General features: G+C 53.2%; 1 protein-coding gene across 1 annotated transcript; it reads right to left on the reverse strand.

The window, feature by feature from the left end:
• Positions 1–253: 253 nt before the first annotated feature.
• On the reverse strand, positions 254–2260 carry LOC135362609 (E3 ubiquitin-protein ligase ARK2C-like). Its single transcript, XM_064578791.1, has 2 exons — positions 1827–2260; positions 254–368 (listed from the first exon to the last, which is right to left on the reverse strand). Exons 1-2 carry the CDS (start codon positions 2258–2260, stop codon positions 254–256), a joined length of 549 nt encoding a protein of 182 aa, XP_064434861.1.
• Positions 2261–26568: the final 24308 nt, after the last annotated feature.

Genomic DNA, 26568 nt, shown 5'->3' on the forward strand with positions numbered 1-26568 from the left:
CCTCCTCCCCTGCAGGATCATGAGCACAGAGCCCCAAGCTGGGCACATGATGCTATCCAGCCACATCCTGAGCTAACTGCTGAAACCAGGCCCAGTGGGGGCCATGTGGCTTTGAGGGTGACTAGGGGCACAGCCAATGGCTGGAGCTTGAAGATGAGGTCTCCCGTGCCATTCAAAGTGAAGGAAACAGGAACTCCGTGGCTCAGGCAAACCTCTCCTCCCCTCCCCTCCCTTGCTTAGGGACCCCAAAGACTCACCAGTCAGTGCCCTCAGCCAAATACCTGGGCTGAGGCGTCTGGAGTTGGTGGCCGAAGTCGAAGCTGGGGTGGAGGCGGTGGGGATGGACAGACACGCGCTCCTGACTCCGCCTGCACGGGAAGGGAAGGAGGGCCCATGGTGTCAGAGCTGCCCCGGGCCAGCCCAGCCCCCAGAAGCACTGAACAGCCCTGGCCAGCCTGAGCCTACAGCCTACAGAGCAGTGGGCTTTGCCCCTCTTCCCAAATTCCAAGGACGCTTCCCAGCCGGCAGCAGCCGGTAACTCAAACATTCCTGCTGTCCGGGGCGGCCCACTACACGGAGGCCTCTCCCTCGGTGTGTCTGCCGGCCACTGCCCCCCCCAAACGTCCTTGCCTCCTCTGCTCCTTCTACTTTTTCCCTCGGAATTTCCTGCGCTGTCTCCAGGGCACGTAGCTGTGCTTCCTGTAGGCTTTCCCACACCGGTGCACCCCTCTGGTCTCTCCATCCTTCTCCACACTCTTGCCAGCTTTCATGGCCCTGGTCAAAGCCACCTACCGCCTACAGGAAGTCCTCCCTGCACACTGCAGGCATGGTGACCTCTCCTCCCTCTGACCCGCTACAACATTCACCTCTGTCCCGGGCACCCCAACCCCTATTTTCATAATAATACGAGGATGTTACTTGCTTTTCTACTCTCATTCTCTCACAGGTGAATGGTGAAGTTCTCTAGAAACTACATGTGATTCTGCAACAGATTGAATGTAGAAGCAGACATGAGAACACAGCTGTCTTCTATTAAGCCAGGAATTAAAGATTTGCAAATATGTAAAAAAAAAAAAAAGCCCCTCTTCTCACTACATGTATATATACCTTCTTTTCAAAAAAGATATAATTGGTGTTAACATATGAGTTTGTTCTTGTATTTTTAAATGAATTAATAAATATGGTTTAAATTTCTCAGTTTTAATTTCCAACATGGTAAGTATCAATAGTCATAACCCACATAAACAGAAGTTTGTGTAATCCTCAATAATTTTGAAGAGTGTGAAGGGTCCTAAGGCAAAAATGTTTGAGAACCACTGATGTAATCAAACTCCTTCTCTTAACAGTTGAGGCTCAAAGAGGTGAAGTGACTTGTCCAGTATTACCTAATTTTACTCTCCATTTGTTTCATAGCTGGTCCCCCCAACCAGACCATGTGCTCTCTGACGGCGGGGCTGAAGCAGCTGTGTCCTCAGGTGTCCCTTAGGGAACTTGGGTGTTAGAATCAGGTGATCATGAAGCTCCAGGGGACATGAGGGATCCCATCTCCCCCACCGTGCAGCAGAAGTCCACCGTGAGCACGATAAACCACCAGTCACCCGGGCCCTGTTCCTGCCCCTGGGTGATGTGACAAGGACACACACTGGCTACCGAGGGAACCCGTGTCGGGTCCAGGTGGAGTTCACCGCCTGAAACGAATGCCTCTACCTGGAGCAAAAGCTGCCTCCCGCACGGAACCCCGCGTAGTGGGGCCGGCGGGGCGGTGGCAGCCGGAAGCCAGGTGTCCCCCGAGGCCCCGCCCCCGGCCCCGCCCCGGCCCCGCCCACCTCGGGTGCGAGACGAGCCTGCGGTGCTGGGCTTCCAGGAGCTGCTGCTGCAGGAGGTATTGCTGGTGCAGGGCCTGAGGTAGGAAGGAGGGACCGGTGACGTCCTGGAACTGCAGGGTGGGCAGCGGAGTCAGCGACTGGTGCAGGGTGCCGCTGTGCTGGTGGGCCGGGGCCATGTGGGCGCTGAGGCCCGGCTGCGACTGCACGGGGTGCGCCAGGGGGAAGTCGGGCGCCAGCTGCTGCGCCTGCGGGGGGCCCAGGTGGAAGTGGCGGCAGGAGGTAGCGTGAGGATGCTGAGACCTTTGAAAAGGGGCACCTGGAGAGGCAAGGACAGAGAAGACTGCGTGAGGACCCGCCCTGCGCCCCTCCCCTGCCGAGGGGACGCCCTGCAGCTGGTGCCGCTGGTCGCCTTCCTTGGAACGCGGCGATGTCATCGCTTTGGGGTCCACATGGTCATCCTCCCCGCTGCCAGGTAGAAGCTCTGGGCTGTGTGTGCTGGCGGGGGGGCGGGGGGGTGGGGGGGCAGGGAGTGTTCCAGGCGGTGAACAGAGAAGCCAGCACCCTTTAAAAAACCAACACACTTGTTAGAGGAGTTGTAAGGCTCCTCCCATGCAACCTCATGGGCCCGACAGCCTGTTTCAGTAGATGGCACCTAGAGAAAAGGCAGTCCAGCCTCGCCGAGGACCCAGCCCATAGGGAGCCCTAATTTCCAGAGACAAAACAACCAGACGTTGTTTTCCATTCAGTTTTGTGAAAAAGACTAATTCAAAAAAGTCATTTTTATTTAAATAAAAATTAAATAATTTGTTACAATGTTATAATTCATTTAAAAGCAACCATTTCCAGGAATAAGCTGGGTTCAGGGTACGTTTAATCTAGTCTCCTCGACTTTTCTAAGTAAAATTGACCTTGACGACAGGAAAGCCTTTACAGATTCTCCATGAGTAATGATCCAGCTCTCGGCAGGAGGGGTCCCTTACTAAGGAAGGCGACAGGACTTGGCAAACTTCAGAAATGTTTACAGGGACTTCCTGCTACATGTGGCAGGTTCAACACATATCGGCTCCTTCCAACCCCCACTGAAATGAGAGCAAAGGAATAAAGAGAAGATAAATAGATAAGGACGGAGAGAACAGTAGAAGTGACACGTGCAGGCAACAGATGTCAACAGATTTCTGGAAGATGGAAAGCAGATGGAGGAATTAGCAGAACTGAGAAACCAGAAATCCAGCGCCAGCAAAGGGGCGGTCAACCAGAAGTGGATAGATCTTGTCACCGTGCTGGAAAGGTCAGGAATTGGAGGTGCTGGCTGCTTTGGAAGGCAGGAGAGAGGGCACCGATCACAAGTCCGTATGAGGACCAATTCTGCCTGGAGCTTCTCCCCTTTCCCATGGACTCACTGACTACCTACCTCTCCCTCACACTGGTACTTTGTACCGAAACTGGGCCAGACAGGCTCCAATAGAGGAGGGCAGGTGTGCGGCACATGCTCAAGCAGGGGACACCCCCTTCTGCCACTTGGTTCTGAAAGCACTGTCACCCAGCATGCTGGAAACTGGTCCCGGAAAGAGCCCTACAGAAACTTCTAGTTGGGAGTCCCCAGTAAAATGGTTGGTTCCCCAATTCGCCGCTCTGTAATGAAGCCCATAAATTAAAAAGTACACACACACACACACACACTCACACACATGGTTTCTGGACAGCTTTTAGTGACCTACTCTTCACTATGAACAGATAGCCCAAGGGTAACCAGTCTCTGAGGAAGATTACAGGGTGAAAACAGAGAGAATGTATCAAATGTTAAAAAGGAGAAAAGAAAAGGAACTCCAAGGAACAGAAGTAATGCAAAGACCAGGAAAAAATAAACTTCAAAACACTATAATTAATATCTTCCGAGAAATAAAAATGTTGGATCCATGAAACAAGAAGCTTTTTTTAAAAGGAGCTAAGAGAAAACAAGAGAGAGAGCTCTTGGAAATTAAAAACAGGAGGGTCAGAAGATAAAGCTGGGGAACTTGCCCAGGAAGGAGAACGAGAAAACCAAGAAACAATAAGTAGGAGAAAACAGATATAAACATAGAAGGATGGGTCGGAAGTTTCCATACATAACTAGTGAGAGAGAAAAGGTGGAGGAAACAAAGGAGAGGAGATTATGAAAAATATTGCAAAAAGTAGTTCCCAGAACTGATGGTCTAAGTTTCTCGATAGAAAAGTCTCCCTGAGTGCCCCGCAAAATCGATGGGAGAAGAACCCCTCACTGAAGCACCTGTGAGATGTCCGAATTGTAGGAGCAAAGATGATTCTAACACCTTCCAGAGAGAAAACAAACGGGCCACACAAAGGGTCAGGAGAGCAAAATAACATGAGAATTTTCAAGAGCAACGTTGGAAGCATGAAAATAGCAGAGCAATTGCCTTCAGGATACTGGGGGAAAAAAGATCTCAATCTAGGACTCTATGCCCAGCTGAACTATTGATTGCTCAAGTGTGAGGATAAAATAAAGACATTTTCAAGCATGCAGAGTCTCAAAAAAGATCAACCTTCTTGGCACCCTTTCTCAGGCACAAACCAAGAAAGAGGAGCAAAAAATAGGGGTAGCACCTGAGAGAGATGGGCTCCCCCAAGCTGTGCAGGGGCTCCAGCCACCATGTCAGAGGGGAGCAGGAGGGCAGGTGCTCCAAGAGGGTATCTTGGAGGCCGGGATGGAAATGATAGGGTTACCAAGAGATTTAGCCACATAAACATAGTATTTGAAGGAATTTTGCAATATGATAGAGAAATTTGGTAGGAACTTGTACAAATGTCATAAAAAGCAAGGTAGCCAAAAAATAAGATAAAATCAGCAGTTATCACCTCCAAGAAAAGAAACAGTTGTGCAAGAAAGTGCAATTGTTACGCACTACTTCGTTCAGCAGGGAACAATATTTACATATGAATAATAAAATGTTAATAAAATGTATTAGAACAGAAGAGGACATTTCTCTCTTAATAAGGAGAAAATATATAATGTCAAAATTGAAAAATCAACAAATAGCATTATAAGAATTTATTTAGAAATTTACTTAGTAATTTATGTATTTCAGGAAGTAAATACCTGAAGAAGAGTGGCGTGTGTTGAGCTTTGGGCTGTAGGGGAGGGCAAGGGGCAGACACATTACTACATGTATCTTATAGACTGGTACCTTTCAACTGTGTAAATGATGTGCATGTCATTGATAGGTTTTTTTTTTTTTTTAAAGATTTTATTTATTTATTTGAGAGAGAGAGAATGAGAGAGAGCGAGCACATGAGAGGGGGGAGGGTCAGAGGGAGAAGCAGACTCCCCGCCGAGCAGAGAGCCCGATGCGGGACTCGATCCTGTGACTCCAGGATCATGACCTGAGCCGAAGGCAGTCGCCCAACCAACTGAGCCACCCAGGCGCCCCCATTGATAGGTTTTTAAAAGTAACTATTTACAAACCCAAATGAAAATAAAAAGAATTTCTAACTGCCCTCAAAGGAGCCAGAAAAGAATTTTCTAGAAGGGTAATTTCTGCCAACATTCTGGATAAGTAGGGCCTCTCTGCCTGTTGAATTCTGGCTTTGCTGAATCCCAGAGCTGTGGCCTGAGCAAGCTGGCACTAGATTCCCCCTTCTCCCTCACTCCACCACCTGTTGTCTCGCCTGACCATCAAAAGAGAAGAAGGCCAAGGTGACAGAAGGACAGGGGCAAGAAGGGAAGGACAGCTGTTGAGAGATAAGGAAAAGAAGAGAGGACGCCTGGGTGGCACAGTCGGTTAAGCATCCGACTCTTGGTTTCGGCTCAGGTCATGAGATCGAGCCTCGAGTCTCCCTGCTCAGCCTGGAGTCTGCTGGTCCCTCTCCCTCTGCTCCTCCCCTGCTCACCCTCTCATCAATCAATCAATCAACCAACCAATAAAATCTCAAAAGAAGTGAAAGACAGTCATGACTATGGAGAAAGGGAATTGCACAAAAAGAGTATATTGTAAAGACTCTAATCCAGCCTTGTCCAAAAAAATGATAAGGTGAGCTACTGTGTGGAACTTAAAATGTTCTGGTAGCTAGCCTTCAAAGAAGTAGAAAGACACAGGTGAACTTAATTTTAAAACTATATATTACATAGGTTGATATATCCAAAGTGTTGTTATTTCAACATGTACTCGAGAGAAAAAAAATGATTGAGATATTTTATGTTGTTTTTTATCGTGTGGGAAGTCTTCAGAATCCAGTGTAGATTTTGCACTTAACAATGCATCTCAATTCCGACTAGCCCCACCTTCCAAGAGCTCAACTGGCCCCCGTCGTTAGTGCCTTCCCCATTGGAAGTAGAGCTGTAAAGGAAGCAAGCCAAGTCTGTACACAGAACAAAGCATTTTAGCCAAGTTTCCTGACTGGTCTGTCTTCCAGTGGGGAGCTCCCCATGGCTTACAGGTGAGATGCACACCCTTTAGCCTGATAGGAAGCGCCATCTTCCTGATCCCTGCTAACTCCACCAAGCTTGCCCCCAGCCATCCACGTTGGTCACCTCAACATTCCAGACACACCACACACATTCCCACTGAGGGGCCTTTGCTCACACCTTACCAGCTGCCTTCCCCGTCTTTAAAGGTCATCTCTCTGCTCTTCCAAAAATGCCTCCCCTGCCCACCAGCCTCCTCTGAGTTCCTGGAGAACGCCCTGTCTGTACCACTCATTTGGCACCTGGCAGGGGCTACCTTGAGCTGTGTCTTCACACTCACCACCCCCAGCTGGCTGAGCTTCGTGTCTTAGTGTTTCTGGGTCCCCACGCACCTCTTTGGGAGCTGGCGTTCAGTGAAGAGCTGCTGACTGAATGTGGGGGGCGTCTGAGGGAGACTGGTTGCCCTGAGACAGGTTAATGGCAGACTGGTTTGAAATCCAGAGGGAACGAGAATGGCAGGAAGGACCCGGGTGAGCTCCGGGTTTGAAAGCTGCGGATTGGCCGGAGACCAGTCAGGCCGCGCTGGCCAGCATCCCGCCACCAGGGCGCCCGCCCTGCGAGGGGAGCCTTCGGGGTTCTGGGACGGCCCATTAGGAAGAAGGCCGACTGACTGCCCCAGCCCAGAGAGGCTGCGCTCCCCTGCCATCCAGACCCTCTGGTCGGTGCACTGGGAGGTGAGAGCAGGCACCCTTTCTCGGGATAGGCAGCAAGAGAAAGGGGAACCCAAGTGTCTATTTGTCCCCTATTTGGGGCAGTTTCTACCTGTAAAGACCCTTTGACTTCCCATTCTGGGACTTTGGGTCCCTCTCCCCATCATCTCCATCCCCGGAGGATTCTCAGTCTCAGCATCCCTGCTCAGAAGGGAATTGAAGCCAGGAGACAGCCAGTCAGGGACCCGGGGCTCTCCTCAATCCTCTGGCCTTAGGGTCTGTGAAAGTAGCAGAAATAGCTATTCTATCTGGTGTCTAAGACCAGAGCAGGGAAGTTCTCAGCATAGAATATCTGGGCCCATGACAGCCAATGATCGGTGACGTCTGAACAGCACTTACATCCCAAAATGCCCCCATCAATAGACAACCCACAATTTTTCCCATTAGAGTTACTCCCTTGGGTTAAAAAATAATCTCCAGATGTCCCTGATTACACTATCCACTTATCATACTTCCTCGGGGCTGAAATGCCATCGATTGCAAGCTTCGTCATGAGCTAAATAACATTTTGAGGGAGTGAAGGGAACGAAGGAGTGCCCAGAAACAAAGCACCCCACTAAAGAAACCCATCAAGTATAGGACACAAATTAGTTTTGGAAATGGAAGAAAAACATGTGCGTCTTTGAATTCAGAAACTCAGTGCTCACAGCACGGCGGGGTTGCTGGCTGGGAGCAGCAGGGGCCCGGGGGGGAGGGCGCAGGGTGGGGCAGGGCTGCGGAGGGAGGCCCGCATTTAGCCCTGCACAGCGGGGGCAGGGGACGCACACGGCGAGGGGCCCGCTGGATGCCCACCTGGCCCACACGGGACACAGCAGGTGCTCCACCAGTGCCTGGGGACCGGGGACTGATTTGTGCCTCGTGGGCCGGGAGCCTGAACAGGCTGGGAGCTAGAGAGTGGGTGGATCAGAGGACAGAAACCATACCACCCCACAGGGGAGGGAAAGCAAAGGAGAAGCAGGGGACTCGGGGGCTAAGGGCTGTGGGCCAGGTGGGTGGGGATAACAGTGACAGAGGTCCCCAGTCTCTGAAAGGTTCGTTAACATACATCTGGTGAAGGACAGAGCAGAGATTTGAACTGAGGTCTTTCTCGAACTGTCGATGGGAAGGAGGGGCCAGAGCCCAGGGAACTAGGAGGCTTGATAAAGCAGGGTTGGCAGCGAAGGGACCTCCCAAGGAGGAGGGTGGTGCAGAAATGGGGCCAGTATGCCCAGAGGACCCCCCGGGGCCAGTCTGTGGTTTCTGGCCAGGTGACAGAGTCAAGGGGGCTGGGGGAGCCTCGGGGCTGGGCCTGGGTGGGAGCAGAGGGGAGCCAGGCCAACAGGTCAGCGTGCCCGGGACGGTGACTGAGACAGCAAAGCCATGAGGCCTAACAGAGGCTTTCAGAGCAGGCAGCCTCCTGAGCTGCAGGAATATTCTAGCTGTATTCTCATCTGCACCAACACGGTCACCCTGAAGTAAAGGTGCTTTCGTCCCCAAGACTCTGGGGCCCAGAGGCACCACCTCCAAGCCCTCAGACTAAGAGGGAAGGGGACCTGGCATCTCTTCAGCCTGGGCTGCTGCCCATGCAGGCGGCCCCTGGTGACCGTCACCTTCTGCTGGTGGGTGGCTCGGGCACAAGGACTGCCCACAGTGCCTGTTGCAGAGCCTACCAGCTGGCCAGGGCCAAAGCTCCCCTGCTCCTCCCAGGGCTATGGGACCCTGGGAGGGGAGGGTGGGACCCAAACCTTCCAGGTCTCCAGGGACAACTGGCCTGGTGTGTCCCATCCTGCCCAGGCCAGTTCTCAGGGTGTCAGGTTCCTGCTGAACCTCGGCTCATTGACCCAGCATCACCCTCCCTCAGAGCTGGGGGCAGAACAGGCAGAGAGGAGGGGAGGGGAGGGGTGCTAGGCAGGGCCCACAGAGTCAGAAGGGAGGGGGTGCCCTGGAGACTGTGTCTCAAGGGCCCCAGGACAGTGTGGGGAGACAGAGGGCGGGAAACAGCTAGAAGTCTGGTCCCTCCTGAGCCCTTTCCCAGAAGCTAGGACTGGGGTCAGAGTTTACTCCTTTCTGAAAAGCCAGCTCTCAAGCAGTAAAGAAAACCAGCCTTTTGAAAAGCAGATTGCTGTCCACAAGAGGCCAGTGAGGACGGCCTCTGCTACCAAAGAGGCTTCCAAAGCCAGGCAAAGTTATCTGGCATCAGGGCCCTGTCCTAGAGGCCAGGGTGCCTCCCCCTGCAGTCAGACTGGGACAGGGCGTCGGACTTCTCCGGGCCTTAGTCTCCTAGACTTGTGACCCACAATGATGACACCTGATCCTATACACCTGCTAAAAAGTCTCAGCTGTCTGAGGCCATGAACATCTTCCCACCAGGCCTCTCATCTTGCTCACTGGGAAGCCAAGTAGAAAGGCCTGGAAGGTGTTTCTGAACGGACTGCTGCGCTGCCCCCAGGGGCCCAGAGCCGGAAGCCCAGCCCCTGGTCTCCTGCCCCAGCCCCTGCTGAGATCTGTGTGATGCCCAGCATCTGAAGTGGGCTAAACGCAGCGAGAAGCAGAGCAGACCGGTGCTGACCTTCAAAACCCACCTTCCGAAGGGCTGCCACATTATCCTAAAGCCCAATTCTGAGCATTCCTTGCCCAGATTCCCCTCCTGGCCTCTCTCTCTCTCTCTGTCCTGTGTGACCTTCCCTCTCACCTCTCCTGGACCCCCAGGGCCTTGCCTGCCTCCAGCCCTTGACAGCCATTCTCTGCCCCAGCGCTGCTCCCTCTCTACCCAGACTGTCATGCCCTGTGCAGCCTGGACTCCCCAGGGCAGATGCCCATCCCCTTCGGAGCGCTCCAGGGCCTTCCCAGCCACAGGGGACGCCCCTCCCCTTTTCACTGTGGCATTCACTTCTTATACTAGACATTTCATTTGTGGGCAAATTTTATCTCTAAAAATAAGCTGTAATGTGAGTGCTTTTGGGGTAAATACGATGCAGTAGATGTCCTTTGTTCTTAGAAGGGGCTTAGGAATCTTCTGGGACGGGGAGGGGATGAGAGAATGAAGGGGAGAGGAAAAGAGAAAGGGGAAGGAGGAGGAAGACAACGAAGAAAGGGGGAAGGAAGGAAGGGAGAGGAGGAAAGACCCTCATGATCTCAGAAAAGGTAAAGATTACATTATTCCCTAGTAAGGAAATAGAGTTCTTCATGGAATCATTGAATATTCAAGCTAAATGATACTCAGAGAGTGGATAGCCCTGTTGAACAGAGGAGAACCCCGAAGAGGGAAATGTGGGGTGGCCTGTCCAAGGGCTCCCGGGTAGTGACAGCTGAGCTGGGGACTAGGGCTTGGGGCTCATCCCCCAGTTCTGCAAGCACCTGGGCCCCACGTGCCCATGCTTGTCCCCACATGGTACTCCCAGAGAGGAACCCACCTGTCCAGGTGGAAATGATGTGCCATGGCCCTGGTGGTCCCACCTCCCCTGCCTCACCCCCATCCGTCTCCCCACATGCCCCCAGGAGAAAGCGTGTTCCTGCCTAAGGAGGTACCCATGATATGACAAGGGCCCAGCTGCCATTCCCCTGGAGGGCGGGACAGGCTGAGGAATAGCCATGCGGATTGAGATTCCTTAGGCACAGTCCAGTCTCCTTGGGCCAGCAGCCTCAGGCCTCCCCGCTGGCCTAAGAAGAGGCCAAGGGCTTGTTCCATGTTTCTAGCTCATTGGGCGCTTCCATAGCTGGGCAAATCTACGGGGCCCTGGGAAATCTTATGCCTCACAGGGTTTGACTCATGAAAAGGATGAAGGAAACCCCTGGGTATAGGCACCAATTTGGGGTGCCTCGTATGAACATCCACGTGGGTAAACTGGACTCCGAGGATGAGGCCAGGGCGGTCAGTGCCCGTGGGCGGCCTGATACGAAGAAGAGCTGACGCATCTGGGCGTGAGCCGGGAAGAGGACCCTCTGGGGCAGGTAATAGCTGCCCGCAAAGGGATGAAGCTCTTTCTGGCTGATTTGGATCAACACAAGGAACACGTCTCTTAGAATGTCACTATGTCCCCCAGAGTTCTGCCCATGCAAAGGCCCCTGAAGTGCCCGGCAGTGGAGTGTGGACACTGGGGCACGGGCTGGCCGGGAGCACCGGCAGGACCCCTTCCGGGGGCCCACCATGAGAGGATGCAAACTCACTGTCGCATCTCCCCATGCCAGACTGGTCTGCGGGGGCCCAGAAAGGCCGGGCCAGGTGCTGGGGGCAGGGAGGATGGAGCACAGCAGCAAGGAGAGGGCAAGCCTGAGTCCTCAGCGCCCAAGCTTGGAGACCTGAGCCTGGGTGCAGGGGAGAAGTGAGCCACAAGTCAGACTCCCTGTTCTACTCCATGGGGCCCCACCAGGGGTCTCCTCTTTCCCCTGCTGATTCCATTTCCTGCATCGGCTGAGCCTCCCAATGGCCCACACTGACTTCTCCAGCCCGGGCCACATCGGAGTTCCGTGTGACAAGAAATGCATCCTTTGTGATCCAGTCAGATGCAGGACACAACACTTGGGGAGGTGATACGGGAAAGAAGTTGGGCGGGTAAGTTATGGGGAGTCTTGAATCGCAAGACCAGGAGTCCGGGGTGTGCTTCATGAGCTGAGTACTTGATGGCAGACCAGACAAACCAGAGATGGAGAAGAGGGAAAGTGGGCCATCTGCCCAGAACCCAGCTTCCTCCACTGCTCTTCCCACTCCCTTATCTCCTCCAGGTAAATCGGTTTAACTTCTTTTGCTCCAGTCTGATCAGCCCCAGGAGAGACCTATTCCCCAGCGTGGCTCCTGGGGCTGCCAGACATCTCCTTTCCTCCCTCTCCATAGTTTGGTTCCTGGACCAACAAAGCCTAGAAAGGAAGTGATATGCCCAAAGGGGTTTTGCCCAGAACAGCAATGTGAATGCTCCCCGGGGCCAGTCTTTGATCTCTAATGAAAAGCTCAGCTTCTTCCCAGGAACTGAATTCCAGGCTCTCAAACCACTGCTGGGAGGGGAATTTCCATCCTAAGAAAGCCTACTTGCCCCAACCTGAGACAATTAAATTGCATACTTCCAGCAAGTTGCAAAAGGCCAGTGTTTCCCTCCAGTTGCCCTCTGGGACCGGAATTAGGGGCCGGGAGCCTAGGAGGGAGTGGCCAGCTAGGGACCATCTGCAATTGCAGACAAAAATGCCTAGGGGAATGGGACCGTCTTCCAGGCATCATCTATCCCAGAAGATACCTTTTCTCCATCCAACGCCAAAGAGGTCTATAAAAACATTCCCAGAGGGCCCCTGGGTGGCTCAGTCAGTTAAGCATCTGCCTTCAGCTCAGGTCATGATTCCAGGGTCCTAGGATCAAGCCCCACATTGGGCTCCCTGCTCAGCGGGGAGTCTGCTTCTCCCCTGCACCCCCGCCATGCTTTCTCTGTCGCGCTCTCTCTCAAATAAATAAAATCTTTAAAACAAAACAAAACAAAAACATTCCCAGCGCACTCATAAAAGGGCATTTTGTGGAGGGCATCTATGGTCAGGAGACCTCACTACATGAGGGCAAGACCTGGGTCTATCTCATTCACCTATATTCCTAGGACCTGGCACAGATCCTAATACATAGTAAGAACTTGAATGAATGAATGAATGAATGAATGAATGAATGAATGAAAATGAACAATGGAACATGTAGGAAGTAGCATCTTGCTAACAGCCTTGGCAGTGCGTGGAACAACTGCTCCCCGTGCGTTTGCCCCGGTGGGCTTGCATGGCGGCTCAGGAACGAAGGGAGCCAAAGTATAAGGCAGAAGGACTAACCTGGGGAACATCGCAGTCAGTGAATAACAGGGCCCAGTTGCAAGTCCAGCAGGGATGGGGGTGGCCGAGGATGTGAGGGGGCCACTATGAATCACAACCAACTCACTCAGGGGAAGCAGCTGCAGACCCAGACCAGAAGCCCTCCTCCGGCATTCCTGGCCGCGGAAGGAGGGTCCCCACTGTTGATGGCATTGGTTAGCTTTTGTAAACCACGTGCAGCGACCCCTAGGTCATGAGTTCAAATGCTCTGCTCATAGTCTTGATAGTCCAGTAAATTAAAAAACAAACAAACAAACAAACAAACAAAAAACAGCAACCAAACCCCAGTGACTTTCAAGAAGTGCAAGGACGCTACCTGGACCCGGTCACCTTAGCCCCGCATGGTGCCCAGCGGGCAGACCAAGTTCAGCAAGCTGCGGTGATGGACACTTCCTCCTGAGGTTCTCAGAGCATACGTTCCACCTACACAGAGTTGAACACCGGCCCTGCGAGCACCCGGGGCCGGGCTGCAGGTAACACCGTTCCCCACCAGGACATTTCTGTCCTGACGCCAAGTCCTCCTGCACGCTCCTCCTCAGAAGAGTGTAGAGGAGTTCAGACCCGGCCTTGCTCAGAAGCAGGTGTGTTTTGGCAGGATCACATTATGAAGTTTTAATGGTGGGGTTTCAGAGAGAAGCCAGTGAGCCCAGGCACTGGGGGAGTCCGTGGCCGCCCCAAGCCCCTGAAATAAAATCGCACCAGTGGGTGGGCATCTGCCTGCTTTCAGAGGGAGCCAGATGCACTTGAGTTCGATTCCCAGACATTACTGCTCATGGCACCTCGGCCAGCACCCTGGGGTGAGGGGTGTGGGAGAGACAGAGACAGAGACAAAGGAGGGAGGCCCGGAGGACCCTGTTGAACTAGCTGAGAGAGGGAAAGCTGGGAGGACAGATGGGAGATACCACGGGGGAAGAGGGAGGGGGAGGAGGGAGAAGATGCCTGGGAGAAGCAGAGCTATAGGGGTCTCACAACTGGCAGACCCCAGAGGCCTCACCAGCAGCAAAGGCCCATCTCAGGTCACCTCCAGTGACTCTGTCTACCCCTCGGCTGCCACTGGCCTGGCCTGTAATAGCGCCGGCCTCCCTCCACCCGACAGGCCTTCCCTGGGCGGTCCCAGGCCAGCTCTGCACTCAGCTCATCACTTGGCATCCTATGTACTTATTTTAGGCCCCTGTCCCTTCCATCAGGTCACCCCAGCTGGCCTAAGACCCCCCCCCAGGCCCAAACTTTGCCCACTCCCATGGAGGGGGACCCCACACAAGCCCTCAGTATCGCAGCTCTGGCCTGCAGGTCTGCAGAATGAGCGTGTAGTGCCTCTGCCCGCCTGGCGGGCTGAACGCCGAGACCCCAAAGGGGCGAGCGCCTCGCACAGGCCAGATGCTGCTCGCCCTCCACTGGGCCTGGCCCGGGGCTGGGTGCAGGGAACAGGCCTCTTCCCAAGTCCCCTCGCTCCCCAGCCAGCCGCAAGCATGGTCTACAGTCAGATGGCAGGCAGGGGAGCGTGCCCAGGGCACCCAGCACCGGGCCCCCCGAGGGCTCCCTGCGCATGGAGGCACCGCCCTGGCCTCCTACTCCCGGGAGGAACCCAGGAACGACGAAGCGATTCATTGCCCAGTAATAACATTCCCACTGGAGCCAAAAATTTCCGGGAGGGAGGCACTGCCTTGGATTAAGCATGGCTCACACTCCTGCAACGCATTAAGTCCCCGATGTTCAGCGGGGATGACCGTGCAGAGTATTCCGTTGGTCCAGAGAGGTGGGAAAAGCATGGAGGTGTTGAATGAGGTAGCCACGCTGGGAGAGAAAGTCTATCTTTATCCCCTTCACAGCTCTGCTCGGCAGCCCTGAGGATGAAGCCAGCCAGCCGGTGGTAGCCCTTTGCTGGGCCTGAAACTCTCTGGCCACGTACTTGGATTTGATTCCAGACTTGACTTATTCATTCACCCGGTATTGACTGCGTGCCCGTTACGAGCCAGGCACTGTTCCAGGTGCTAGGATGCAGCCGTGAAAGGAAATCTTCGTCCTCTCGAGACGGCGCTCTCCTTCTGTATTATCCCGTGTGCTCACCACAGGGGACAGTTCCGTATGTGAGACGTGGCTGGTCTAAACTGATATAGGCTGCCAGTGTAAATATGCACCAGACTTCGAAGACTTAGTACAAACAAAATAATGTAAAAACAAAAACAAAACCCTAACAACTTCCGAATTAATTATATGTTGAAATGATACATTTTGGATATTTTGGATTAGATCATGTATATTATTAAAACAAATTTCACTGGTTTCTTTTTACTTTTTTAATGTGGCTGCTAGAAAAAAAATTAAATTATATATGTGTCTTACATTATATTTCTGTTGGACAGTGTTGGTCTAGACACGAAGTAGATAGATAAGAAAATATGTCATTCAGTGATGATGCTGATAAGATCCGTGGAGAAAACTGAAGCAGGGAAGGAGGATGAGTGGGGGGAATGTTTCGATTTTAGATAGGATGGCCAGGAGGGCCTTCGGTGAGACGGCGATGTTTTTGTAAAGAGCTGAAGGGGGCCAAGGATTAAGCATGAAGACAGCAGGAGAAGAGCTTTCCACGCGGACGGGTCTGCAGTGCAAAGGCCCTGTGGAGAGAGAAGCCTGGCATTTTGAGGACCATCTGGAGATCAGTGTGGGTGGAGCAGAGTGAGGTAGGGGAGAGTGGTAAAAGTTTAGGTGAGATAGATATCAGGAACAGATCGTGCAGGCCCTCATTGGCCATTATAGGATGTTGGCTTTTACTCCAAGTGAGACTGGGAGCCAAAGGGGGGTGGTCTTAGCAGAGAAGTGATAAGATTTGGTTTGTTCTGGCAGCTGTGTTGAGAACAAGCTATAGGGATAAATGGGAAGAAGCGGGAACCAAGAAAGAGATGAAGGTTTCTTGGACATGGGTGAGAATGGCGCGGAGGGAGGAAGGGGTGGTCGGATTCAAAATATATGTCAAGGGTAGAGGTAACTAGATTTGCTGATGGATTAGATGTGGAATGTGAGACAGAGGACAAGGAGGACTCCAGATCTTCAGTCCTGAGCAACAAAGATTGTAGGCTGACAGTTCAAAACAGTGGCCCCGATTCTTCCCCTCACGCACTCCTTGCCAGGTGATTTGTAGCTCCTCCCATCAAGAGGCAGCCTCTATTTTTCCATCCTTGATTCTGTACCTGGCCATGTGACTGGCTTTGGCCAGTAGAATGTAGTGAAAGTGACAACATGCCAGTTCTGAGGCTGGGCTTTAAGACACTTGCCCGTTCCCACTCTCCTGGACCCTTGCTTCTCCCACATAAACAAGCCCAGGCTAACCCACTGGAGGATGAGAGACTTGTGAATGGGAAAACTCTCCTAGCTGAGGCCATCCTACACCAGTCTGTCCCAGCTGACTGCAGATATGTCACTGAGCCCAGGTAAGACCAGAGGTCCCAGCTGAGCTCAACCCAAATTATCAAGCCACTGAATTGTGAGCTGAACAAACGGTTGTTGTTCTGAAACCATGCTTTAGAGTGGTTGTCATACAGAAAAAAGCTAGCTGATACCGATGATGTTGCCATTTATTGATGTGGGAACTCAATTTTGAGTGATGCTCTGTTTTGAATGTGAGTCTGGATGTTTAGAGAGCAAAATCCTCATCCCTCCCCGAAACACCTAGAGCCCCTCCGAGAGGGCTGGATGGTATGCAGGTGCACACTGAACATTTACTGGGTGGAGAGATAGATGGACGGACATATGGATGCATGGATGGACGAGTGACTTATTATTTGGCCAGGTCCCCGCATCACCCTTTCCCCTGACAAAGCCAAAAGAGCTTTCAGTGCCTCTCCTCTCTGCCTCCAGAGCCTGTGGTTGAACCTGATTTCCTCGTGCCTTCTTCAGCAATAGCAGCAGAGAGCTGAACCCCGCAGGGCCATGTGCTTCCTTGAGAATGTGAAGCACTGATTTTTTAGCCTGTTATTTGACCTCCCACACCCAGCCTGTTCCCAGATGTGCTGGCAAAGAGACAAATCCATTGTTTTGTGTTTTTCCTGCTCTCCACCCCCATGACATGTTAATTAGCAGGGAAAATGCCAACAGCAAAGTCAAAAAGGCTGAGGGACAGTCCCCAGCCCTGAGTAGCCAGCTGGTGCAGCCCTGGCTTATCCTGACTCTTCCATCCAAGGTTGGTGTCCACCTCCAGGGCTTCGGGCACCGTTTTCTGCCTCCCTGCTTGTCTTTCCCGCACCCCAGGTGCTCGAGATTCCCTCCGGATCTCCATTTCAGTGCCTCGGTGATGCCGACAGTAACATTGATACATTGCGTCACCTCTTAGAAAGCATTTCCCAAAGTCAGCCCCCCAACCACCCAGCACAGTGAATTGTGGAGATTGGTCCCATTTTAGAGATGAAGAAACTGAGGCTCAAAGGGTCAGAGAGCCTTACCAACATCCCTTGGCCCAGGGCTGGGGATTGGGAGCCTAGTTTTCTCATGCTGAGCATCTCTCACTTTCATTGTCTGCACCATCAAATTATGGGGCCAAGAACATTGACGAGAGGGGCTCCGTGAGCAAATCACTGGTAAGGTTACCGCTTTAGGTCTCCCATGGGCATTAAGTGATGTCCGTTAAACTCTGGCCAAAGTCTTCCAGGCCCAGGGAAGGGGATGCTTTGAAGAGACGTAGGGCTCTCCCAGGCCCTGAAATTGCCCCCTGCCCCCATGTCCTGGGCTCCAGGTGTCAGCTGAAGCTGGGGGTGTCTATGAGCCACGAATGCTCCCCATCCATAATGTTGTGACGGCACAGAGTGAGGATGTTTACTGGGTGCAAAGTGGCCCCCAACGAACCTAATACGTCCTCTCCCATGACCCTTCCCAGCTGCCACTGCACCCTTCCCTCTCCACTAAGGTAAGGGAAGCCACGAGGAGCACGGGGTTCTACATGCTGCATTTGCCCTTCGGGAGTCTGACGGGGGTGTGTGCGAGTGTGTGTGTGTGTGAGCATGCACACACATAGAGCTCAGCCGTGGCCTTGATCCACAGCCTGCTCCCTGGCCTATGCTACACATAGCCCTGCTTTGCCAGGTCGATCATCTTTTTTGTTAAATATCTGCTCTATACCCAACACGAGAAGGGGGAGTGGAGTATTTTCCTGCAAGGAAGCAGTGGGGTACCTCTGCCCTGGGACCCAGGCGAGTTGCATTCAATTTCAGTCTTACTCGCGGGATGGCCTTAGGCAAGTAGCCTGCCCTCTCTGAATTCCAGCTTCCCAACCTGCAAGACAGGCATAAGGAGGCTACCATCTCGGTGTCCAGGCTGGTCATGGGTTCAGAGGAGACGTGCTGGGGCAAAGTGCTTTAAAAAGGGTACAACGACTCACACCAGGGAGGCCTGGTAGGAAGGGTACTGGAACAAACGTTCGCAGAAGAAGAGCCTGAGGTTCCTGCAGTAACGTCAGGTCAAGTCTGCGGTTATAATGTTTGTGCAGCAGACAATTTCTGGAAAGGGACGTGCTCTAACAACAGTGGTTCCCTTGCAGAGGGCAGGGGAAGGAGGGGGATGTGGCTTTCTCTATCTCTATACATCTTTTCCTACCATGTGTATATATTGTGTGGTTTTCAAAATATGCGGAGTAGATTTTAAAAATGATAATAAAAGTGAAGTACAGCAAAATGGGCAAGCTGGTCAGTCTTTGGTGTTGTCCTGCCCCCCTTTCCGTCCTCCCACTTCTTCAGCCCAGTTCCCAGGGCGGCCCACAGTGTCTCCCACTCTTCTCCCCCAGTTTCAGCTTTTGCCCTCTCCCCAGTTTAAAGATAAGCCAACAGGGGCACAAAGAAAGTAAACAACGGGTCATGATGCTACCCCAGGGGGCAGGGCTAACACAAGGTGCACTGGGGTTCTGTCCCACAGGGCCAGGGAGGTCCTCTGACCCCACTCAGAACCTACAACCCAGAACTGCTGAGAAAGCCAATGGAGGCCCTCCCGGGGTGCTGAGCTCAGGCATGGGCCAGGCTGCAGCAGACAGACTTTGGGGTGCAGAGGGCCTTCCCAGGGCCCCTTAGATGTCACCACATGGTCTGCTTCTAGATCACGCTGGGTTTGAGTGATGCTGCTTTATAAACAGTGCTGCTTTGGGTGTGAACTTGAGAATCGGTGCCCTTGGAAAGGGTCAGGGCAGCCCACCTTATTCGAATTCCACTCTCTGAGAAGAGGTCCTGGCAGGGTTCCCAGCTTGCAATGCTTGAACCAAACGCTTTTGAAAACTGAGTTCAAGACCTGTCACCCGAAGCGACAAACTTTTACAGAGGGCCACTTAGCCCGGCCACCCTGCCCACTGCCCCCACACACCCCCCCCCCCCCAGCTAAGGCAGGAAGATGCTTGGGACACCTCCAGCCCCTGAGAGCGCTGTGCTCTTTGAAGCCAAAGTCTCACTCTTTCCTGAACATCGGAGGCCTTGGGAATTCTGGCGGGGGATGGAGGGCCCTTGTCAGGGAGACAGGAAGGATTTGACAGTGACCTTGAGCGGTCTCCTCTTCAGGCCTCTGTGTCTCAGCCGTAACTGGGCACAGGGGTACCTGCCCTGCAGGTGTGACCTCTAGGGGCATTCACTCCATGATGGCTGAAGCAGAAATTCCATATCCAGCACAGCTCCTCCCTGAGGTGGCCTTGTCCTTCTCCAAGAGTGGGGGGCTGTCAGGACCACGAGCAATTCCCTTCCTGTCTTCCCTGTGTCCCCTGGCAAGGGAGCGTTTCACTGCCAACCCATGGCTGGAGCTGCTAGGGGTTGGGGGGGATGGGGGGTGCTAGGGAGCAGAAGTGCGGCAAGTGGGAAGAATCAGACAAAGGAGGGGGCCTCCGCAGCGCCATGACTGAGAGGCCGGCCCTCCTGGAGCCGTCTCCACCACCGTGGGCTGTGCGCAGTATGGGGCTCAGCTCCCAGAGGCACGTTCGATGGGAGGGCACCTGCTCTCTGCTCTGACCCCTCTGTCTTCAGAGCCTGACAGGCAGCTGTGAGCTGCTACCAAGACTCAAAGACGGTGGCAGACAGCAGACTGGCAGGGACATGTTTGCCCGCTGGCCTAGTGGTGAGCCTCCAGGGCTGCCAGGCAACCAAGAGACCAGGGCTGTTGGCCTGCCTCCAGCCAGCTGGGCAGTCAGCCCAAACCAGGATACGTCCCGTCCACCCCATGGCCCCTGGAGTCCACCCATTTCCCACACCAGGACATGTGGTTGTGGCAGGATCCCATATGAGATGTGATTTGCAGGACGAGGGTGGGGAGACTTAAACTTTGGTTAAACTTGGGGCTGGGGGAGGTGGGGAGTGGTGCTTTGATTCCCAAGCCTCGAGATGAGCCATTCTCGCCCGCTGAGCTTGAGATCTGCACTTGGGGAAGAGAGGGCGTTTAAAAATAGCATGCCTGGCTTGGATACCTCTGCTCCCTGCCTGTGCAGGTCTGATGCGATTACTCTGCTGACAAGAGGCTTTTAGCCCAGGGAGCTTGGCATCTTTGATGCCCCTCCAGGGGGCTGGACGCCATGGTTCCCCAGCCCCTCCTCTTCCGAGTGGGCAACCAAGAGAAGGGACCAAGGGGATGTGAAGATTACAGACACACAGGGCTCAGCCCCCGGCCGTATTTCAGGCACATCCAGCTACTCGGCTGAATAACACCCCCTTTTATTTTTTTTAATGAAGTGTCTATCACATACAATATTATGATTAGTTTCAGGTAGAGTACAACATCTACAATATGAAACGGTCACCATGTTAAGGGTAGTTACCATCTGTCACCATACAAAGTTAGTAAGATATTGTTACTTATATTCCCTAAGCTGTGCTTTTCATCCCCGTGACTGACTTACTTTTCACTGGAAGTTTGCACCTCTTAATCCCCTTCACCTATTTCGTTCATCCCCCCAACCCCCGTCCGCTCTGCAAACACCAGTTGTTCTCTCTTTTTCTAAGTCTGTTTCTTTTTGTTTTGTTTTGTCCGTTTACTTGGTTGGCTCTCCAGATTCCACCGGTAAGTGAAATGATAACGGTATGATTTGCCTGGCTCTGACTTAGGTCACTTAGCGTGATACTCTCGAGGTCCATCCATGCTGTCACGAACGGGCAGGATTTCATTCTTGTCCACATTGGGTGAACAGCCCAAATACCTGACCCGTGCCTGGGATTCCATCAGTACAGCCTCAGCCCTTTGGAATGTGAAGACCTTTTCAAGAGTCCCCCGCTAAGAGCCAAGCGAGCCTCCCTGGGATGGGTGGTCCATCACAGTCGAGGACACATAGAACGCCAACTCCATGAGGCGGGACCTCCACTGCCTGGCTCACTGCCGGCACACAGTAGGCACTTCACAAACACGTGTTGAGATGAATGGATCAGTAGTAAAGGGATATTGGCAAGAGAATGCAAATGGCTCCATGCAACTCCCTCTCAACGGCCAGGATGAGAAATACTCTGATCCCGAAGCACGTGGCCTCTTAATGATAGCCAGATGGCATTATGTCATCACCAAAGGCCAAGTGTAGAGGCTCCTAGGATATATTGTCTCTTTCCCTTCTCTAGTTCTCATCTTTCAGCAAACTGGCCCAACCCAGAGCAACTTGCCAGTGACCCCGTTACCCAGCAAACGCTAGACCTGAAGCTCTCGCTTGTGAGCCTCACCCCACCTGCTCAGTGGAACAGTCCTCTCCTATCTACTCTACTTCTCTCCCTTAAAATCACCCGATGTTCAAGGAATGAAAACTAAGAGAGCTGTCACTGAGAGTGAGGAGGGATCTGTAGGACGCAATTTGCCCGTCTTGTCTAAGACACTTGTCACTTTGCATCTTGTCCTTTGTCACAAGAGGCCTTGTCTAAGCAACTCTTCCCCTGGGTGGCAGCAGGGTCTTGGTCATCTGTCACCCATGCACAGCCAGCACCTGGGACACATGGTGCTGGGGAGATGTTTGATTAAAGAGTGAGTGTGAGTGTGTGTGTGTGTGTGTGTGTGTGTATGAAAGAGAGAGAGAGAGAGAAGGGCCCTGTAAACATTACATAGACACACGTGCAGGACGCAGGGATGACTTGCTGACCACTTGCATCAGCCTGGACAATCGAGGAACTGATGCATAAAAGTGAGCTCACCATGCACTATGCCAACGACAAGAATGGAAGGGACAAGAGGGACCCCCCCACACTTGCTCGTTGTGTTTACACTTCCTTTGTGACAGATTTCCATTTGTTTGTTGGAGAGGTCCCTCCCCCTCAGCTATGGGATGGCTGTTGGCGATAGCTTGGAGTGTTTCCGGGCATGGCTCCAGGTCACAACCAAGATCTCCGCCCCACCAGCACCTTCCTGTGGGGAAATTACCTTTAAGTATCGGGAGCCTTGGTAAGCTAAGAATGATGATCCCTCACCGAAGACCTGGACAGTGAGTTTGCTCTTCAGCCCCGCAGCCCGAGGGTTCTGCCCTGCCCCAGGACACACACAGCTGGCTGGTCTCCTTCTCCTCCTCCCTTCCTGTGGGAAGCAAGGTGTGTGTTCGCAGAAGCTGGGATGATGACCACTGCGGGCACATCACTGGTGAGACACTGAACACCTGGGACTCTCTCATTCCCTCTCTCTCTCTCCTCTCTTCTCTTTCTGAAATCGGGGTGGGAAGCAGAAAACAAGTGCAAGGAGAGGAGCTTCATAAGAGGCCAAGCCCAGCTAAGCATTCACTGCCTTAAGAACCGGGAGCAGCGGCAGAGCAGGACCCCGGATCATGAAGCCTCAGACGAGGTAGGTACATTGAGAGATCGTCAAGAAATCCCACCCCGCACCCCAGCCATGTGCGTAAGACAGCGGGGCCCACAACTCGGCAGTGGGATTATAACTGGTGCAGCCACTGTGGAGGGGGATCTGGGGATGGCCGCACAAGTCACAAATGCACAGCCCCTGTCCTGGGCAGCGCCACCTGGCATCCCACGGCTAAGTGTGGACAAGTCCATAGAGACAGATGTACAAACTGTGCTCAGCGGCTTGTCAGTGAGCAAGACCAGGAACCGCCAAGCGTCCATGGAGAGTGGCACGTGGACTCAGCGAATATTGTACAGTCATGAGAAAGAATGAACATGATCTCCGGAATGCCTTGGAGCGAAGAAAGCAGCGAGTCTGAAAGGTCTCTGAATCCTCTGTCTTATAAATGGGAGGCTAAGACCAAGAGAGAAGAATGAGAGGCAGAAAGCCGCCGCCCCACCACTCAAAGGCACCTGACCCCCCTTGCGGGGGGGGTCTCTCCAGTGCACCTCAACTTCCACCCTGGTCAGATGTGGCCAGCAGCCCACGGCCCCTCCGCCTCCCCACCCCAGGACTTAACAACCCAGAGCCAGACAGTTCTTTCCCTATCAAATCCACACCCCAGAGTGTCATTGCTTTAGTGCATTTCCTCCTGCGCTGTCCTTGGTCACACTGAGGAAGAGGGTGTCACCACCCTCATTTGCACACAGATGTGCCTCAAACCTCAAAGCATCCTTCCATCCCCTTCCTTCACTCCACAGAAGATCACACCAGTCAAACAGGACTTGCGCGTCCTAGGTCACGGTGGCCGCTCCCCTGGACACCAGCCTGTTGTGGTCCAGGTCTCTCATATCACGGTGACTCCTTTTTCCCCCCGTAAGGGGAAAGTAAATTTACAGGCTCTCTTTTCTTTGGGGGTAGTAAGGCTATCAACATTCTTTTTCTCAGTCTTGAAGGTGTGCAGTGGTTATGAGGGCGGACACATATATGGCACCCACTGCGCGCCCAGCACTGTTCGATGCTTCACGCCTGTTAACCCATGCGATCCTCAGGACCCCATGGCCTGGCTGCTCTTATGACTTGCTCTTAATCAATGAGAAAACCAAGGCACAGTGAGGGCCAGTAACTAGCCCAAGGACAAACATAAAGGAGGACATAGCCCTGCAGGCAGGTAGGCAGTGACTAGGGAACTGAGCCTTGAAAGAGAACCCACAACTTGCAAAAAGGCCCGTGCAATGACTCACAAAACAGATAAACGGCACAGCGCAGACTAGTTAAGTCAAATGCTTTGACACCAGCTCTTTCACACCCATATGTTCCAAGATAAGACCACAGACAAACTGATCTGACAGCAATTCCCAACAGACTCGCGCCTTCTAAAGATATGACATCTGACTGTTCCAGCAACCCGCTTGTTTACAAACTCTGATCAAGACCGGGCAGGGATTCATCCCAGCCCCCAAACTCCATAGGCGCCCCTTCTTTAATGCTCCCTTTGGAGGTGCCCTGCAGTGTCCCAGGACGCGTGCCCTCCTTTGCTGCCGCGGGCTGGTACACTAACTGGGTTTGGCTACGGGTGTGTTCCTGGCGGTCTTGGCTCATGGGCTTTAATGGGATAGACCTGGGATTTGAATCTAGGAACTCTGGCTCTGTGTGCTGAGTGTTTCACCTCTCTAGACATTCTGCTGCCTCCAGGCTGTCATTATAGATGCCGGGAACTGAGCGGACGCTGGTCAGATCAGCCTGAGACCAGCTCTGGTGGGGCAGGCGGATGGTAGGGCCAAGAAACAGCCAGGCAAGTGCTACTCCTTGGCAGATTTCCCCCTTCCACTTCTTCAGTGGCCTCTTCACTGCTCCTTGAAACAGACCTGAGATTCCTCCTGCTCAACTCCCACTGAATCAGCAACCTCCATCACAGTGCCTGGTTTAGCTACTCCTTCCAAGAGAGATGTCACTCTTCACATCTGACTCCAGCTCCCCCCATCCCCCCCTCCACCCCGCTTCACTGAGCTACTTCCAGGCCTCCATACATACTGGAGCTTTCCTGCCTCCAACCATCTCCCCAGGATGTTTCCCCAATCTAAAATACAGCCCCCTTCCCCAACGTCCATCTTCAAAGTCTTCAGCGTTCAGCCGCCATCCCACCTCCCCCAGGAAGGCTTCTCTGATGCCCTCGCCAGATCTTTGCCTCCCTGGATGGCTGAAGGTGCCGTACATCGCTGTGCTTCTCAATGGGCAAGGTTCCCCCAAGCAGCCTTGTGACATTTGTGATGATGTAATGCCTGTGATGTCACCCAACTTTTTACCACGGTAGCTCTCACCCTACCTAGAGCGTATGCGTCTTCCAAGCAGGAGCTCCCTGACATGCCTCAGGCAGCACGCCCAGCGCCAGCCCCCAGCTAGTGCTCCCCTGCCCTTAATTTTAAAAATCCAACTATGAATAGCAGCTGTGATTCATTTTTTATCCCATGCAAGCCACTGCTGGAGCCACAGGTCTGGAAACAGCCTCTGCATTACAGGGGATTAACCTTCAACTTCAAAACAAAAACAAAAGACAAAAAAACAAACTAAACAAGACCTCATTGACCTAGGGAGAAAATCTAGAAGGAAGGACACCAACAGGTTACCATGGTCTTGTTGGGTGATGGGATTAGGAATGATGTTTTCCAAATTTCTTGTTACAGGATTTTGTAATGGGGGAAGAAAGAAAGCCACAGACTAATAATAAAGATAATATGTACCAAAGAGAGAAAGCACATGTGAGCAAGCAAGACGGAGCTAATCCCCAGGCCAGCCAGCAGTGGTGATGCTCGGGGGGCGGGGGGGTGGGGGGGCTGGTGATCAGGAGGGTCAGGAGACAGGCTCGGAGGGGAAACCTGCTGCCACCCTTGCCTGGGGGGGTCTGAAGTGGATGCCCAGGCCAGAGCCGGTCTCCCACCCTGTGGGGTGAAGGCCATGCGCTCCCTGGAAAGGGAAGCCGTAGCCTTCATTCCCTGATCCCAGTACTTGAAATAAATCTCAAACACAGGGGAATACAAGGCAGATCAAAGGAAGCCCAACTGTATGCGGTAGGATGCAATTTATAGTCCTCATTTCCCCCAAGAGCTGGTAGAGGCAAGGGCAAGAGTCAGGTTTGAGAAGGTTTTAGATAACTCTTAAATAAGAACTCCATAAATAGTGATTTTTAAAGGGAAACTAGGCTGTTCGGGGACAGAAGGAGGGTGATACCAGGAAAGACAAGCATGCTTTGCCTGCCCTGTCCCTGGGTGTCCCTGTCAGTCCCAGGATTCTGGGCGAGATGGGCGAGTGCCTGGAGCTGCCTAACACCTGCCCTCACTGCCCACTCGCAGGTACCAGCTGTACCCTGACCCAGGGACAGCAGCTCCGGGGGACAGGGGCGGGAGGGGCCCCACAGCCCAGCATCTGGACTCAGTGCTGTGGGTAGGCTCTACGCCCAGCCTTCGAGACAGGCCCACCTCTGACCCCTCCGAGGATCAGACGTGTCACCCCGGGCACGGAGAACTCCCCTTGCCCCAGATGCTGGTGTTCCAGTCCCTAACCTACCACCACTGGGCAGGGTGACCCTGGGCAGGGCAGGTTCTTATCCGCACAATGAGCCAAATGAGAAGCTCCCTATGAATTCTTGGAGTTTCCACACTTTGTTCCCCTCCAGGGACACTCTGGCTCCCTGTTTCCTGGGGGCCTGGAACCTGGGACAGAAGGGCGACAATCCTCCAGAGGTTCTGCTCCAGCCCCAGCCAGCACCCACCAGCTCGACGGTGACGGGGAGCAGGGAGCCAGCCACCCCAAGTGTGGGCCACCTGAGAGTGGAGCTGCTCCTCTGCCCGGGGCATCCAGTCCCCAGAGGGCGGCCCGGCTCTCAGGAGGCTGCGAAGGCCTGGCTGGGCAGTAGGCGCTGTTGCTGAGTGGGAGGGAGAGACGAGAAAGGCTACACGTGTGTGTGAGGCTGTGTGCCTAAATGAGTGAGTGTGCGAATGTGGACGAGTGTGGG

Source organism: Mirounga angustirostris, unplaced genomic scaffold (assembly GCF_029215605.1).
Source record: "Mirounga angustirostris isolate CCGP_5_RB_7025 unplaced genomic scaffold, mMirAng1.0.hap1 SCAF_14, whole genome shotgun sequence".
NCBI lineage: Eukaryota > Metazoa > Chordata > Mammalia > Carnivora > Phocidae > Mirounga > Mirounga angustirostris.

What these genes read in the sequence shown, in the direction of transcription:
- LOC135362609 (XM_064578791.1), bottom strand. Translation starts at nt 2,260, where the DNA reads ATGACATCGCCGCGTTCCAAGGAAGGCGACCAGCGGCACCAGCTGCAG. An exon ending in AGGCTCGTCTCGCACCCGAG is followed by an intron (nt 369 to 1,826) that starts GTGGGCGGGGCC and finishes CTTCCCGTGCAG; the next exon opens with GCGGAGTCAGGAGCGCGTGT.